The sequence below is a fragment of the Rhopalosiphum maidis genome, chromosome 3, assembly GCF_003676215.2.
Source record: "Rhopalosiphum maidis isolate BTI-1 chromosome 3, ASM367621v3, whole genome shotgun sequence".
Classification (NCBI taxonomy): Eukaryota; Metazoa; Arthropoda; class Insecta; order Hemiptera; family Aphididae; genus Rhopalosiphum; species Rhopalosiphum maidis.
The window spans coordinates 50,913,843-50,930,556 of record NC_040879.1 but is presented as its reverse complement, the minus strand read 5'-3'; the positions used below and the strand labels follow the sequence as shown (position 1 = coordinate 50,930,556).

Here is a 16,714-nt window from a genome sequence, read left to right as displayed (position 1 = left end):
ACTTAATACGTTATAATATTCAGCCAAATGATAATAATTTTGAAAATCGATTTGCATGATTAATGATTATTATTATATATATATATATATGTTAAAGTTAAAAATAGGATTCAAAATTCAACTCATCCCCGCCAATATATTCATATTTATAGGTATGTAGATACTTTATTCAGTACCTTATTTAGATACTTTATTTAGTTTCCTAGCAACCGTTAAAAAGAAAAAAATTGAAGTTTTGTTATACCTGCATGTGTTGTCACTGTCTTACTAATGTAGATCATAGCAAATTTTCGTTTCACAGAACACATTTTGTGATGTTAGCTTTAATATTAGAGTAAATTTACCTATAATAAAATTTAAAGGTAAGAATATTATCTAGAAAATATCATATGCTTTTATTGATATTATCATTTTAAAGTGAGTTGTAGCTATGTAAAATATTACAACTTTAAAATATTCATAACTCACTTTAAAATGATAATAATATCAATAAAAGCATATGACCTATTCTAGGTAATATTCTTACCTTTAAACTTGATAATAGGTAAATTTACTCTAACATTAAAGCCAACATCACAAAATGTGTTCTACTCAAATTTGCTATGATCTACATTAGTAAGAAAGAAGCAATACATGCGGGTATAACATCTTCTTAAGCAATGTAGGAGCGCATTAATAATTAACTTTATCAGGCTGATTTATGAATCTAAACCACCCAGGGCGTCACCCAAACGCATACAAAAAAATTCATTCAAATCGATCCAGCCATTTAGGAGTTCAGTGATATACACACGTACAGTAGAATTATATATATAAAGATAATATATATATATATATATATAATCATAATTAAAAGTAATGCTCAATGTACTAGATTAAGTATTTGGATATCGATTTTCAAATAATCTTATTCAACAAGTAGTAATTATTAATTAAGAAAATCAAACATTAAGAAACCGAGTACAGAGACTATAGTATTGGTTACTTATCTTTCTCAGCTCATGCTATGGATGATGTATTAAATATCTTATAGCAGTTATAAGTTTATAGTTATATATACAATTCTGAGTAATTTTATAACTACTATTCAGCTGTGAGTCATTTAATAATCTTCAATGATTGACTATTAAGAAGAATGAAAACTTAAAACTTTAAAGCACTTAAATAGAAGATTCCATTTATAATCCTTAGATATAGTTACATAATATTTATTTTTTTCATTTGAAAAAGTATCTAAAGGTTTTAAAGGAAATAAGGATATAATTTATAATAACACTGTTATTATAGTTATCAATAAAATACTTTGGATTTGCTCAGAATTAAAATAATACTGTTTATTATTATAAGAACTATACATTGGTAACTAGTAAAGCGGTACTTATAAAATCTATAAAGATAAATTTATAGTGACAAGTAAACAATAATATCTTAGTATTAAAATGATTAATTAAAATTTACTTATACAAACAATATTTAGTAACAAAGTTATTTTATAGACATATAAAAAAATAAAATGGTTAGTTAAATACATATGTTAATAATAATATATTTTGACCCTTATATTGTATCGGCATAAGACTGGTTTAAATAATTGTTATAATTTAATTACCAATCTTAATACTATTTAACATAATATGTTTTGTGGTAAATTGGATATAATTAATAACTAATATAACTAATATCAAGAACGAACATTCAATATTAATCACATTTTATGTTTATAATTTAACTTTTTCTTTTATGTAAATATTTTAATCTTCTAATAAAATTTATAAATTATAATTGTGCATGAAATATTTAGATATCATATATTTTTATTGTACACACAAATTAATGCATTATAAAAGTAATTAAAAAACAATTGAAAATAAAATGTAATCAAGGTTATAAATACGTTAAGAAAATTTAATTTTCATTACATTACATAGATGTAGGGAATAGGGATCAATGACAAAGTTGAATATGTGAATTTAACAATCATAATATATTTTTCAAGTATATTATAGTGGATTCACTGAATCAAAATACTATTGGGTAATAGAAGAAGTTACATAATGATTGTTGTTGAATGCTTATGATTTATCCAGTTCATCAATCATCCCAAATTCAATAAATTTTTAAGTTTATTTATAATTAACGGAAATGATAAGTTGTGAAATTTTCCCCACGATGTAATAAAACGAGATAAGTTGTTGTTATTACATTCCGTGTTATGTTATTAATCGTCTATCTTCCAAATAACAGATTCACTGTTTATAGCTGATTTTAATGTTATTGTGTTCAACCGTTTAATATTAATGAGTTTAGAAGGATGCTTTGGCTTACAGATAGCAGATATTTGCTTTAATTCACTTGACGACGACGATAACAGTTCAGCGGCGGATGCCTTAAAGATATCCGACGATATTGGTGTGGGTTCTAATTTGTCTACAGTACTTTCATTAGCCGTAAATTGTGAGGAGTTACAGATTATGGATGCAGTGTTAGTAGTTGTAGGAATGGTCGAAGTGGCGGCAGTAATATCTGAGATATTAGCGGTTACGCCAATTGTGGTAAATGCGTCAGCGGCAGTAATAATTGAAGTGGGAAATTCGGTGGTGATTGCTTTGGCAATTGAAGGCGATTCAGAATTAATTTTTTCCGAGGTGGTATCGTCAATGACAGTATTTGTGATAGCTGCAATTGAATCAGTATCATTGGTTGAGGAAATTTCGGCAGTTGTATTCGTTGAGGTAGAGGCCTGAGTTGTAATCATAGTTAAGGTGGTAGATTCTTCTACGGCGGTGGCGTCAACGATAGTAGTACTGTCATTAACGGTAGAAGTGATGTCTGATGTGATGGCGACTGTATCAGGAATAATAATGGCAGGGATTTCGGTATCCATGATGGTTGTGATAGAATCAGTGACGGCAGTGATTAAAGTTGAGGCGTTGGTGACTGCAGACGCCGTTTCGATAGTTGTTAGCGCTTCATCACTAGCAGTGATTACTTCAACGATGGTGGAAAAAACGGGTAACGTAGTAGAGACGATGTTGGGTAAAGTTTCAGTGATTGTAGTAGTCATGGTTAGAGTAATATCTGGACATTTATTGGCAGTAATGACAGGCATACCAATAGCATTTGTACGCAAAGCAATATCTCGTTTTTTACTATTACCGCTATCGTGATGTTGAGACGGCATATGGACAACGTTTTGCGGTGAAATGGACTTATGCTTAGGTTTACTGTAGGATTTAGAAGTTGTTTTGACAGGGATAGAGAGTAAATCTAAATTTTTATCGTCTTCACTTAATACACATTTGTTATTCAAATAGCCGTTATTTGTAAGATCGTTGTTGTAATCGTCGATACGCGATAGCGTTTGATTTTCTTTAGGTTCTGAAAGATGGTTTATTGTATGAGGAGGAATTGTTGCAGTACAAGACATTTGTTGATGGTGAATGGTTTTATTGTTTTCTACTGTAAAATATCCTAGATTACGACAAGTTTCCAATTTCAGCAAATGGTTGATCAATTCCATCCCGTTAGGATAAGTGATCTTGAGATTTTTAAATAGTTGTATTATCTCAGGTGTGGTGGACGACGGTGGTGATGGTCTAACTTGTTGGCGACTTAACTTAGGAAATTTAGTATGTGGTGACGTAGATCCTACATTTAATGTATTCTTAAGTGATTGATCGGTTTGTACTACAGTCGGTATTTTTATCGGTTTAACTGAATCTGGAGTTTTTATGTGTTTTTTCGGTACAATCAATTCTGAAGTAAAGAATGGTTTTACAGCCGGCGTGAAAACTGGTTTTGGTTTGTGATCAGAAATTATAGGTTTATCAAATGAAGTTATAGATTTATTATCTCTAGTCATGGATCTATCAATTGGAATCGTAGGTTTATAAGTTAGAGTCGTAAGTTTTTCAATTGGAGTTATTAATTTATCAACTTGAGTTGTAGGTTTATCATTTGGAACTGTACGTTTATCAACTGGAGTTATAGATTTATCAGTAGGAGACGCAGGTTTATCAACTAGTACCATAGGTTTTTCAACTGAAATCATAGATTTATCAACCTGAGTCGTCGGATTTTCAACTGGAATTGTAGTTCTATAATCCGGTATAGTTAGTTTATGAACTATTGGCATAGAGCGTTTTCCGCATTTAGTAGTTATATTCAGTTGGTTTGCAACACGTTTTTTAGTTCTTAGTACAGGTGGATGTTTATCGGTACATTTTGGTTGTGTTATTTGATCGAGTCTTAACGCTGATGGATTTTCTGCTAAGCTAGTCAATACCATGGACATAGGTCTTTCTTCTATTGGTACCTTAACCATCGTTCTTGTCATTATCAGTGGCGCTGTTCCTATTTTCGTTTTTATAACGGCTGTTGATGGTTTTTTTGATGTCGCCTTCGTCGTTGATTTTATCAACGATGACAATTTTAGTTGCATTTTTTGTTTGAATGCTAAAGCTGATAATATTTTTGTTGATTCTTTTACCACTGTAGATGTAGTTTTTTTTACTATTGGTACTTTAATCATTGTTCTTGATGTCATTAGTGGCTTATTAGCGTCATTGGCAGGTTTTAATACTACTGAAGAATCTTCAATGAAAATATTATTTTTCTTCGTTGATAGAGATTTAACTGTTAATAATTTATTGACTTCCTCCGTTTTTTTTATATTTATTTCACATTTTGCTAATTTCATACGTTCTAATTCTTTCATTTTTAATCTATAATGATCGATGATCCTAAAAATAAACATAAATTAATTACTCATGAGTTTTTAAATAACGCTTTATCCTGTATGATTATTACAATATAATAATATATTATAGTTGTATATCGTTCACTAATGACGAGCTATATTTTATTAATCAGTAATTACCCTATTACTTATGGACGGATTGGGATATCAGACCAGCAAGGGATAATTAATATTAAGTGGCCCATATTTAAGGGCAAATATTTTGAAGTTTAAATAATAAGAAAATCATGATAATACTGTCATAGGTATAACAATAGGCAACAGTATTTATTATAATTATTGGTTAATTATTAAAATTAAATTAAAACATAAAAATACGAGTACGAGTCTTTTCTACTTTATAATATTACTAAGTATATTATATTTTTATAATTATTTAAAATTTAAGAATTTAAAAAATGCATTACTATTTTACTTTTTCTCAAATAAACTAATAATTGAAAAATTATATTAGTGTGAAAATATGCATGATATTTTGGATTTCTTATTATATTTAAAATCTAATATAAAATCAGTACCTTATTTTAGTAGTGTCACAGTGCTTTTCTAATTCCAATGAAATGTTTGTAGTTTTATCTCTTCGTAATAATAAATAAATGTGACATGGTTTACAAATAAGAATGCCATGTTTTATTGTTGTAGGAATTTTATCCTCATTGAGGATCGATTGATATTCATCTACTAAGGATTTATTCAACTGAAACTTTTGTATCGTTCGATTTCCACACAACTGACATTGAGTTATTAATAGTATCTATGAAAACATAAGTATAAATTTTATTTTATTATTTTTAATATTCAATATCAATTGATCAATTTTGTATCAACAGATTAATTTTAATATTGTGTAAAACACAGGTGCACTAATATAATATGATTAGTATCATTTAACAACCTGTTCATAATGTGCATGGCAAACAGGAATTTTATGCATTGCTTCTTCCTCATTAGTTTGGATTCTAAAATTGAACTAAAGTAACAAAAAACATAAATAATAAAATATATTAAATACATATGCAATATGCATGATTAATGGTTAATATATTTTTTGTTATCGATAAAATTAAGTTTTTTTTAAATAAAGTCCATGAACAATTTTGATTTATGTTAACAATAAATTATACAGTGTAGTTATAGTAATTCTAGTGTATAGTTAAACGCAGAAATAGGTGCACTAAAATTTTATAACTATAAAAATTTGATTATAAAACACATTTTCATACAAGCAATTTCTTTTTCAATTAATATAACATTTTTAAAGTTAAAAACTATACAACAAAATTTGATCCAGTCTGTTTTCTACCATTATAAATTTATCTTAGGCCACTTATACCGATTACTATGGTCATCAGATTACACTTTTGAAGACATATTTGTATTCGTTACATAGTTTATCTACTCAAAAACGAATGACTACATTTTTAAATTTAGAATATTAAGAATTTAAAATGTTTATAATATTTAAGTAAAAAAATGTATTAAAAAGCATTTGGAATTCGTTTTTAAAAAAAAGTTAATTAATAATTGTGAATATTTCATATTTCGGTTATTGACGCCATGTTCAGAAGCAATCCTCTATTTTTTTTTATGCATATTCAAATACACTAATGACCTTACTAAGGCCGGATTTGGGGGGGAGTGAACCAGGGGTTCTAGATCACTTTGTACGGTCAGGTAAAACTTTAGATTGTAAAACGCGCTGTATACTAATTGAGTCCCTACTAATTGAGATACCAGAACAGGAAAAATATTACTAATTGAGTCCCAGGTTAAGAAACTAATAGTATACGAATTGAGTTCCAGGATTATTTTGAGTAAAACATAAAATCAACCGTCCAGAGTCCAAACATTGAAACATAGCGGAAATTATACCGCACGTCAAAAACCGCTCCAGTTGGATATACCTATAATACGTATCGTTCATATCATTTTTATGACTTTTGTCAGATTATATAGTAACATATTATACTATAGGCCGGGAATTTTAGATTTTATTTCTATCACCGCTAGTATATTAATTATCTTATTGATTTTAACCCGAAGACGAAGGAGAATCATTTATATTGATTAATGATAAAGCTAAAAATAAAATAATAATTTCATGTGTTATCAATTAAAAATTTTTAATTATGTGTGATACACTGATACAAATATACAATATATATTGACGGGACTTTTAAAAACTGCCCAATACAATTTACTCAACTGTTTGCTATCCACGGAATGAAAAATAACAACTATATACCTTTGGTATTTTGTTTTCTTTTGGACAAGTTTTTAGAAATAATATATTTGAAAACTCACAATATACTCCGGAAATGTGGGCCGCATTGGCGAGGACCACCAACAATATTGTGAATCCTTTCATTCGAAAATCAATGCTGTTTTATTCAGCCCATCCAAATATTTACCAATTTATAAACATTTTGTTGAAGTTAGTATTAAAACATAGATTCAATTAGTATTATACCTAAAATTTCACTAGACTCAACTGGTAGATACCCTAAAACAAGCCGGGATTCAATTTGTCATAAAACGTTATACTGGGACTCAGTTTGTATGCTAAACGCGGACACTTCGTACTATTATGTATAAAATATACATGCAATATAAATAAGTCTGAAGTCATGGCCAATTTTATTAAAAATGTTATTAAGTTATAATATTATTTGGTAAATCTAAGTATCTTCTAAATTTCTACAAATCATATAGAATCAGTAAGTACCTACTACATAAATATTGTATATTGTTATTTCTTAATTGTATATGTTTAAACTTTAAATAACTATAGTATATTTGTTTTTGTTAAAAATATAATTTTTTTCAACAGTATAATATATTGAGTAAGTACATATATTTCACAAATATTATAGGTATGTTCTACTTACATATTAAATAAAATAAGTATTTTTGTGAACATTTTTGTTAGGATTTTTAAAATTTATAAATAAAAAGTACTGATTATTTCGACTTGTAGTTAGTATACTATATTTTATATTGTTAGTTATTTATCTTTTATTTAATTTTTACATTATATATACTTACTACTTAATTATATAACTATAGAAATTAACATATACTTTATGTATATAAAAGTCCTAAGTGCCCGCATTCTTAAACTTAAATTTTTCTAAAATGTACATCATAACCCGACTGTACAGAGTGTCCGCGTTATACAGTTTTAACAATGGACCGTACAAAATCACTGTTTATCGAACCAGGGCACTTACCCCGGAAGTCATGTCGGGGGCACTAAATTACCATATAACAGTGTCATAATAGAGGGAGGCTAATTTTATACTTTGCTCCGAATAAAAGATATCCTAGATCCGGCCCTGAATCTTATTTGCACACAATATTACACGTACACGATTACAAAAAAAAAAAAAAATGTCGTTGCCAAATTGAGACGGCGGTGGCGCGATAACGAAAAACCAAAGGTTCTCCATACTCTATTATTACCGAAAATATACATAGGTATATAAACATTTTAAAATTGATTTTATTTTATTAATTTAAAATCAAATATTCTGATAATATTCTTTTATTTTATAATAAAAAATAAATATTGTATTAATTAAGAATAATAATACATCGCGACTAGTTTGACTTACACTTACTGAAAAGCACTGCCGCCGCCGCTGCCGTCTCAATTTATCTGGAAACGACTGTAGCAGTATTCACTTGGAAATTGCCTATATTAAACTCCTTAAAAACGATCAGTATCGAATCCTCATTAAAAGTTTAATTAAACTAAAAGATTGAAAAATATAATACTAAACATATTATCATGAAAAGGAAAATATTCTAAATTTTCATTACATAATATATTATAATAATACTTAATTAAAATCAGACCAAGTGAATTAAATAATATTCAAATATGATTAATATTTAAAATAATCATTATAAAATGTAATAAATATTATAATAGTTAATTTTTTGGTTTTAATCTGTAAATTAAAACGTGAGGTAAAAGACATAATATTGTATATACCTTATTTATTAACAGTACAGATTTTATTATATTCATCCATTTCGAATTAAAATCACGAGATACAGTTTGTTCACAAGTCATTACAATACAGGAACGTTTTTTAAGATTCTTTATAGAAGTTCGTTTTTCTATGACCTGGTAACAACCAATACACAAACACGAATCGGATCCAATTAAGTGAGTAGCATCTATAAAAATATATGTACATTAAAATAATTGTTGATTAAAATAATTTAAGATTTTAACAACTTAAAGTAAGTGAAATATTAATCAAAACTAGGTATTCAAGAGTCAAGACTAGGTACCTAAAAATAGGTTTTTAAATAAATATTTAGTAAAAAATATATTTTCTAAATACCAGCTAGTTCTTTGACTTAACCGTATGTATTTAGTTATTATTATTGATTAAAAATTATAATAAAAATGTCAAACATGTAATACAAATTTCATACTTTCCAAACATGCTTTTTGCTTATCTGGATTCTTTATTTGTGCTATATGAAAAGGAGTTTCTAGCAAATCAAATTTTCTGTTACAAGAGCTGCATTCAGGCATACAAGAATGATCTTTATGAATTAATGATTCTAATGGTTTTTTAGCTGAGACCGAAATAGAACTAAAAAAAAAAAAAAAAAAATACACTAGCAATCCAATTATTAATTGACGTTGTTGATTGTTGTTCAGCTCTAGACGTTTATACATACTTGGTGGTATGCTTTTGACCATCTATTTTACCGTTTGATTTTTTCGATAGATACGAACACTTCATTTTTTCTGAAATGTATCAATTATGTATTTTTAAATTTTAAGTGATAACAAGTAACAATTAAACAACACATTTATACAAGGTGATTCTTTTATCAGAGACATTTATTATTTCTAAAACTATTATTGTTTTTAAAAATTATAGTTTTTACATAATTTTAGACGTCACACAACATATTTTTACTATTTTTTATGAATTTTAACCTGATATATAAAAGTCAAATTTTGGACGCGTAATTTATGAGTTATAAAAATTTAAAGTTTTGATGAGCGAATGCACAAGGTATACACAAAAAAATAGTTCATCAAAACTTTAAATACTATTATAATAGTACTGATTAACTTTTCGGCCAAAATTTTATTTTTATGTATCATAATAATCTCAACAATATTCACTTTCAGAATATGAAATTAAAAATGGATGTCATTCACTAAAAAAATGTTCTTAATAATATTAAAATAAATAAGCTACCTGAATTAGGTTTATCATGATTTGATTGTTCAGCATTTTCTTCATTAGTTATATTATTAACCTGAAAAATAAATTACTTTTGAAACATTCTAGTAACATTTTTATTATTTTATATAAAAAATAAAGATTTATTAAAAATCACTCATTTAAATAATGAGCTAGTCTGCGAAAGCAACTATTAGTTATCCAAAAATGTGTTGTTATATATGTAAGTGTTGCATGTATGAAGAATTTATAAAATTGTTTGATTCTAGATAATTCCAAGGAAGTTAATTTTTTATAGGTATTAATAATATTAACACAATCTTTTTAATTTTATATTAATCATCAAATTTAGATAAAAATTATTATCAAAATAAATGTTATAGTTATAAATATTGAACAGGCATTATTGCAATAGTATGAATTGTCTTCTATTAAATATTAATAACATCTATTGTAACATAAGAATTATCAATGATTCTTTCAAATAAAAAACAATGAGCATAAAAATTGTTACCTTTGTATGGGTTTCATTTTTTTGTGGTAGTTTAGATTGCACATTTTTTTTTTCACTTGGTACACTTGACAATAATCCTAGACCAACCAAAAATTCTTTTTTCCGAGGTATTATTTCAGTTGTAGTTGTTTCATTAGCTTCATCTAATATGGATATAACTGGTTCATTTATTGTAATCTGTTGGAGATTTAATTTTAGAGATTCTTTTTTTTCCATTACAACTATTTCAGAGTTGATATTTGATAGATTCTTGATACATTTTTCCTCTAAAGGTACTTCAGAAAGTGTGTTTGGTAGAGATACTATATTTTTTACAGACACATCAGGATTAGCTTTCATAAGAGTTAGTCTTTTATTTATAGGCACTACAGAATATTTATTTAGTTGTAATAGTTCCTTTTTTACAGGATTTTCTAAGCGTGTATCTGGTAAAATTAATCTTTCTTTTACAATATCCTTAAAATATGTACTAGTTAGACACAATTTCTCTATTATATTCTCCTCTAGATATGTAACTGGCAGAGAAGGATACACCTCGAATTTATTTTTGATAGATTTTGTTGATCTCTTATATTTTTCTTGGAAAATTTTTTTTGGAGAAAAAGTTTATTATGCACAAACATCCCAAAATATGTTTTTGGCAAATTCAATTTCTTCTTTAAATTAATTCTGGAGTACAATTTTCCTAAATTTGATAAATTAACTAAAATAATTTTGGAATATATTTTTAAACAATATTTTTTATTTATTGTAGTGTAATTGAAAAAGGTTTCTGGCGAACACCACAGTGTGTATATACATTTAGTCAAATTTGAATATGTAATTAGTGATTTTCTTGCTTTACAATATAATTTATTGGCAGGTGATTCTTGTTGTGTTTTAGCTATTTCAGAATGTAATTCATTAAGAGACAATTCAAGTTTTTTTAAGACTTTTTTTTTAGTATTTTTGAAACGAGTTATTGATAGAGATAATCTAAATTTGGCTGTCATCTCGGAATAAGTTTTTGGCAGTCTTGGAGCTTCTGCCATATAAGTAATTTTAAAATATATTTCATGAGAAGATAGTAATGCTCTCATTTTAAACATTTTAGAGTATATTTTTGATGTTTTTATTATATCAGTTATTTTAGAATTCCATTTTTGAGATGATTGTATTTTTTCTATTTCTGTCATTAAAGAATATATTTTTGGTGTTATTTTAGAAAATGAATCATGTAAAAACCAAGCTTCTTCATATTCCATTATCTTGGAATAAATTTTTCGTGAGAAAGGCCCTTTTTCTGTCACACATAAGTTTGATTCATGCATTTTTTTTTTTTTTTTTGTTTCTGATATTTCAGAAAATAATTCTCTAAGTAATGATGCTTCTTTCGTAATATTCTTTTTAGAATATGCTTCATGTGTTGATGATATTTTTTCTGTTTCAAGCATTTCAAAATTATATGTTTCTTCTTCTTTTGACTTATTAACTTTGGAAAATAATGGTTGTGTATTAATATCATAAGAGCCCCAACACTGAAGTAATAAAGGCTTAAAAATATTCAGCTCACAATTCTTATTGTTTTTATTTTTATACTTAAAAATAGTTTCTTCTAAATTATGAACATAATTTTCTTTAATAGTACTATCATGTAAAATATTGTTATCTAGACTAGTAGGAAAAGTATGATTAAAATTACAAATATAAGTTTGATCAATAATTTTAACTTCTGGATTTGATCTAAACAGTTCTAAGACAGGAATAATCTTAGAATTATGAAGTACTATAAAATTTATATTATAATACATATCATTTGAAGTCATATTTAAACATTCAGTGTATACTTTTAGGAGAGGTTGATTACTCGAGTTTCTATTTCTTCTATTCTTCTTTCTTTCCATAAAAATTTCACTCCAATTTTTTCGTTTTTTATCACTTAAGATCTTAACAGGCTGTTCATTAGTAACTGGTACAGTTAAATTTATTAATGATTCACAACAATTTGACTTATCTGAGTTTTTGGTGTTTATAGTATGGTTTTTTCCTATTTTATTTTTTGTATTAAATATTTGTTGCGTCACTGCATCAGTATTCATATTTATTGTTTGTTGTCGGGTTACTTTAATTTTAATATTTTTTGTTTGTTTTTTTTCTACTTTGATTTTTGCAAAGTCTTTTTGGGTTGAACTTTTTTTTTGTAATTTAGGAGAGTATATAATTTGGTGATTTGGTTGGATTCTTTTTTTTTTGGCATTTGTAGTTTTCATATTATTGCTTATATATTCTGCTATTGGTACATCTATAATTAATATGGATTGTTGGGAGTGCCGCATACAATCATTTAAATCAAATGGATAGCAATATTATATCTTACTCAACTATCAAGATATTCATCATAAAACGAACCAAATTTTTCATTTTAATAAAACACCAAATCTGAAAAAAATAATAATTCTATTAAATAAAATTTTAAGTTTCAGACAATTTCTTGGTTTTTTAAACCATTAGTTAAATATATATTCTACCAACATCATAATTACTATTGAAATATAAGTCTACTATCTATTAATATTAACTTGAATGTTAAAAAACGGGAATAGTAAATGTTAGTTCTTTAAAGTATTTATTCAAGTTTATCTTTAACTCAAGGATCTTCCTTATGGCTTTTTTATTTTTAGGTAATATAAAGTTTACTGTTTAACTGATATTGAGTGACTTTAATTGGTGTTTCAAGTTGTAAAAATAGATTAAAATAATTATTTTGTATTTACAATACCTATATGTTTGATTTCAAAATGTAACATTAAACACTAATAATTTTATATGATTTCAACTAGCTGATGTTTTCTTATGATCTGCCACTGTTTAAATACTTAAAAAATATGATATAGATCTTAAAGAAGCCGTAGAATTAGCTGAGTGTAATATTTCAACAACTGACGACAGAGACATAGCCAGGATTTTTTTATGGGGGGGGGGGGCTAAATACTTTTAACTTGAGTTATTGAAAATCAAAAACAACAAAACAAAAATACTGATAACATATTAACTTTGATTTTCTGTTAACGTATTTACTATTTTAAATAATTAATATTTGTAAGACAATTTCCATATTTAAATTTAAATGTTTCGAAACAATATAAAAATAGGACAATTGAGAGGGGGGCTATAGCCCCTTTAGCCCTCTCTTGGCTATGCCACTGATTGATGATCTAAGAAGAAACATTAACAAATAATTTAAAAATTAATGTTTTAAGAAGCAGAGGTAAATACATAATTAAATTAAAACTAATAATAACTAATAACTAATAAATAATAACATAAAAAAAAAAAAAATGTTAATGTTATAAATAACATTAATTCAGTGCTTGGAAGGAACGCGTTCAAAGGAATCCTTTCCTTTTTCATGTTTAGGAACGTATTGGAATTTCATTCACTTTTTAGAGGAACATGAACGAATTTGTTATTCCTTCCTTCGTTCAGTTGTTTTAAAAATAAAAGTAATTAAATTATTTTTAGAACTAACAGGAAAAAAAATATATAGCTTCTTTTGAAATTTAGTTGCTAATATAAAGAGCTATAAAAATAAACCTGTATACGATATTATTGAATATTGATAATTAGGGCTCGGATTTATATGTATTTATGAAATCAAAATATGTATTTTACTAATATGATTTATTTATTAATATTTAATTATACAAAATATCCATATGAGTTTGAGAGATTCTAATGAAACAAACTATATTTTAAATAGTAAAATTATTTAAAAAAAGCTGTTACAAATTATAAAATAGAAATAAAAAAGCTAAAAAAAAAAATTAAAAAATTAATTATCTTGATAACAATTTATGATAACAGCCATTTTGAAATTTAAAAGATCTTCGATTTGGTCGTGAAATTGCCTTATACTGACTAAATGATCTTTCGGCTTCCACTGATGTTATTGAACTGCATTGCATTTTGACTATGTCTGAAGGAGTGTTATATCTACCGTAGATTAAGTTCAATAATTGGTATTATTTTGTTACTATGTTGTACTTTTGGAAATTTGGGAAATTGTTTGTATTGAAAAATATAATCGTACATAATTAATAATTATTAAAAAAATCGTAAATGAACAAATTGTCAAAATATTTAGGAAAAAATGGAATTATTGAAAAATATATAAAAACATGTACTTATAGCAAAATATGTAAAAATATGTAAAATAAAATATAGTTAATTTCATTGGAAATCCCTTGAAACAAATTTATCACTCACTTAAATTAATTTATCAAGTCATAGTAAAAATATGTATTTACATATAAATCCGAGCACAATTAATAATGTTTACAAAATGTCAGTTCTGTCGTGGCGGCCTAATCGGTGAGACATCGTTAATTTAACTGATAGTATGTTTGAAACCTTAATTATGTTAAAGCAAAATAAAATCTATATTTAAATACACTATAATACTGTATAAGGTTCCAATATAATGATTAATACATACTATAGTCTATAATAATAGTTATATCTTATATGTATCTACAGTAGTAATTTTTTAAATAAGTTAAAACTATAACTCAATAACAGTGTGTTATGTTTAAAATTAAAACAATTATAATATAAAAATGTGCGATGTACCTGTTTTTTCTTAAAATGCCGATAAAAAAAATTTGGCTATCCAAAACATCTTTAAAATTTAATACAAGGTTTATTATAAGTTGTACTTATCGTAATAAAAAAAAAATTAAAAATCGTTAGTCACAATTTGTTTATAAGTATTTAAAGTTCAAATGTTTACGAAATATATCAAAATCACTAAAATTTGCAAAGAATTTTGAAGTTCAAAATTCATAAAATTTTTGTGATTTATACTTAAGGTTCAAAAATCCAATACTAGATTATCCAAGTTTTCCTTCAAGTAACTGTAAAAAAAAATTCCATTGTCAACATAGAAAACATATTATGAGCGTATGAAATTTAATTTTTTACGAAATCGCGTAAAATAACGATATATTACAATTTAAATACAGGTAATACTATAATATATCCAACTAATTATCATTGATTGACAAATCATCTCCGTTCAGAATCGTTATTTGTATACAATGATAATCGTCATTGCATTCAAATTTAACACATTCATTATAGTGACCAGTGACCTACTCTCCATCTCTACTATACAGCAGAACGATACCCACTTGCCCACTTTTTTTAATTTAATTTTACTGCACATTAAAAAGGAACGAGGAGGAACGGTAAATGATTTAATTCTTTTTAATAAGAGGAACGTGAACGTAAACTAGTTCCTTTTTTAAATGAACTTTCAAAGCACTTTTATTTAATTTCAATTTTTAAACTAAATTAAAAAATGACTGATTTTGGGTACCAAATTGTCTATAAAAACAAACGTCAATAAAATCCTGCAAATCCATTTTCGGATGTTAAATTAATGAATCCTGAAAACTACTATAAAATTACTATAACAATACTTTGAATTTTTATTTTTATTTAAACAATACTTAATTAGGCAATAAATGTATTTTACTTTTACTATGTTTTATTATTTTTATTCGAAAAGATCTTCATAAAAAAAAATAAACCATAGGTAATATTATTTTAATATTCACAACACAACATTATATATTATTAATATACTATCTAATATTAGGATCGACATTAACACATCATAATCTGTAAGGTAATTATAATACAATTATAATTTACAACAAACTATTAAAATTTTTATAAAATAACTTATAACGAGTGTACCTATTAATGGAAAATCCAAAGTTCAATTGGCTTAGCAGCAAACGTGAGTAAACAAATTAGTGAAATTTTAAAAAATAATTGTGAATACCTATCAATGATGAGAAAAAACGCATATATTTTGTGCGACTACCTAACGCGACATGTAAAATCTACAAATCAGAAAAAAAAATAAAGTATGTAAGTTCTTATAAAATAAACAATCTTTATATGAATGTTTCAGATTCATTCACCGAGTTAACGAACTTTATAGTTGAAACTAATATTTTATATTAGGTATACAATGTACTAGAAAATATCGTCCAATAAGTGAATCATATTTTTATCAAAGATACAGTAAAATTTTTCTGTGGACGGGGCTTTACTTATTTTCATTAATTTGTTATTCGTATTATAAATTAAGAATATTATATTAGATAAGATAATATATTAATATTATACAATAAATTATGTGTCGTAGTACAGAGCTAAATAATTTTTTTTAAG

General features: G+C 26.0%; 1 protein-coding gene across 1 annotated transcript; it reads right to left on the bottom strand.

The window, feature by feature from the left end:
- Window positions 1-1,914: 1,914 nt before the first annotated feature.
- Window positions 1,915-11,012, bottom strand: LOC113556818. Its single transcript, XM_026961978.1, has 8 exons — window positions 10,493-11,012; window positions 9,994-10,054; window positions 9,461-9,530; window positions 9,209-9,372; window positions 8,757-8,944; window positions 5,655-5,729; window positions 5,278-5,513; window positions 1,915-4,742 (listed from the first exon to the last, which is right to left on the bottom strand). Exons 1-8 carry the CDS (start codon window positions 10,829-10,831, stop codon window positions 2,219-2,221), a joined length of 3,657 nt encoding a protein of 1,218 aa, XP_026817779.1. The 5' UTR covers window positions 10,832-11,012; the 3' UTR covers window positions 1,915-2,218.
- Window positions 11,013-16,714: the final 5,702 nt, after the last annotated feature.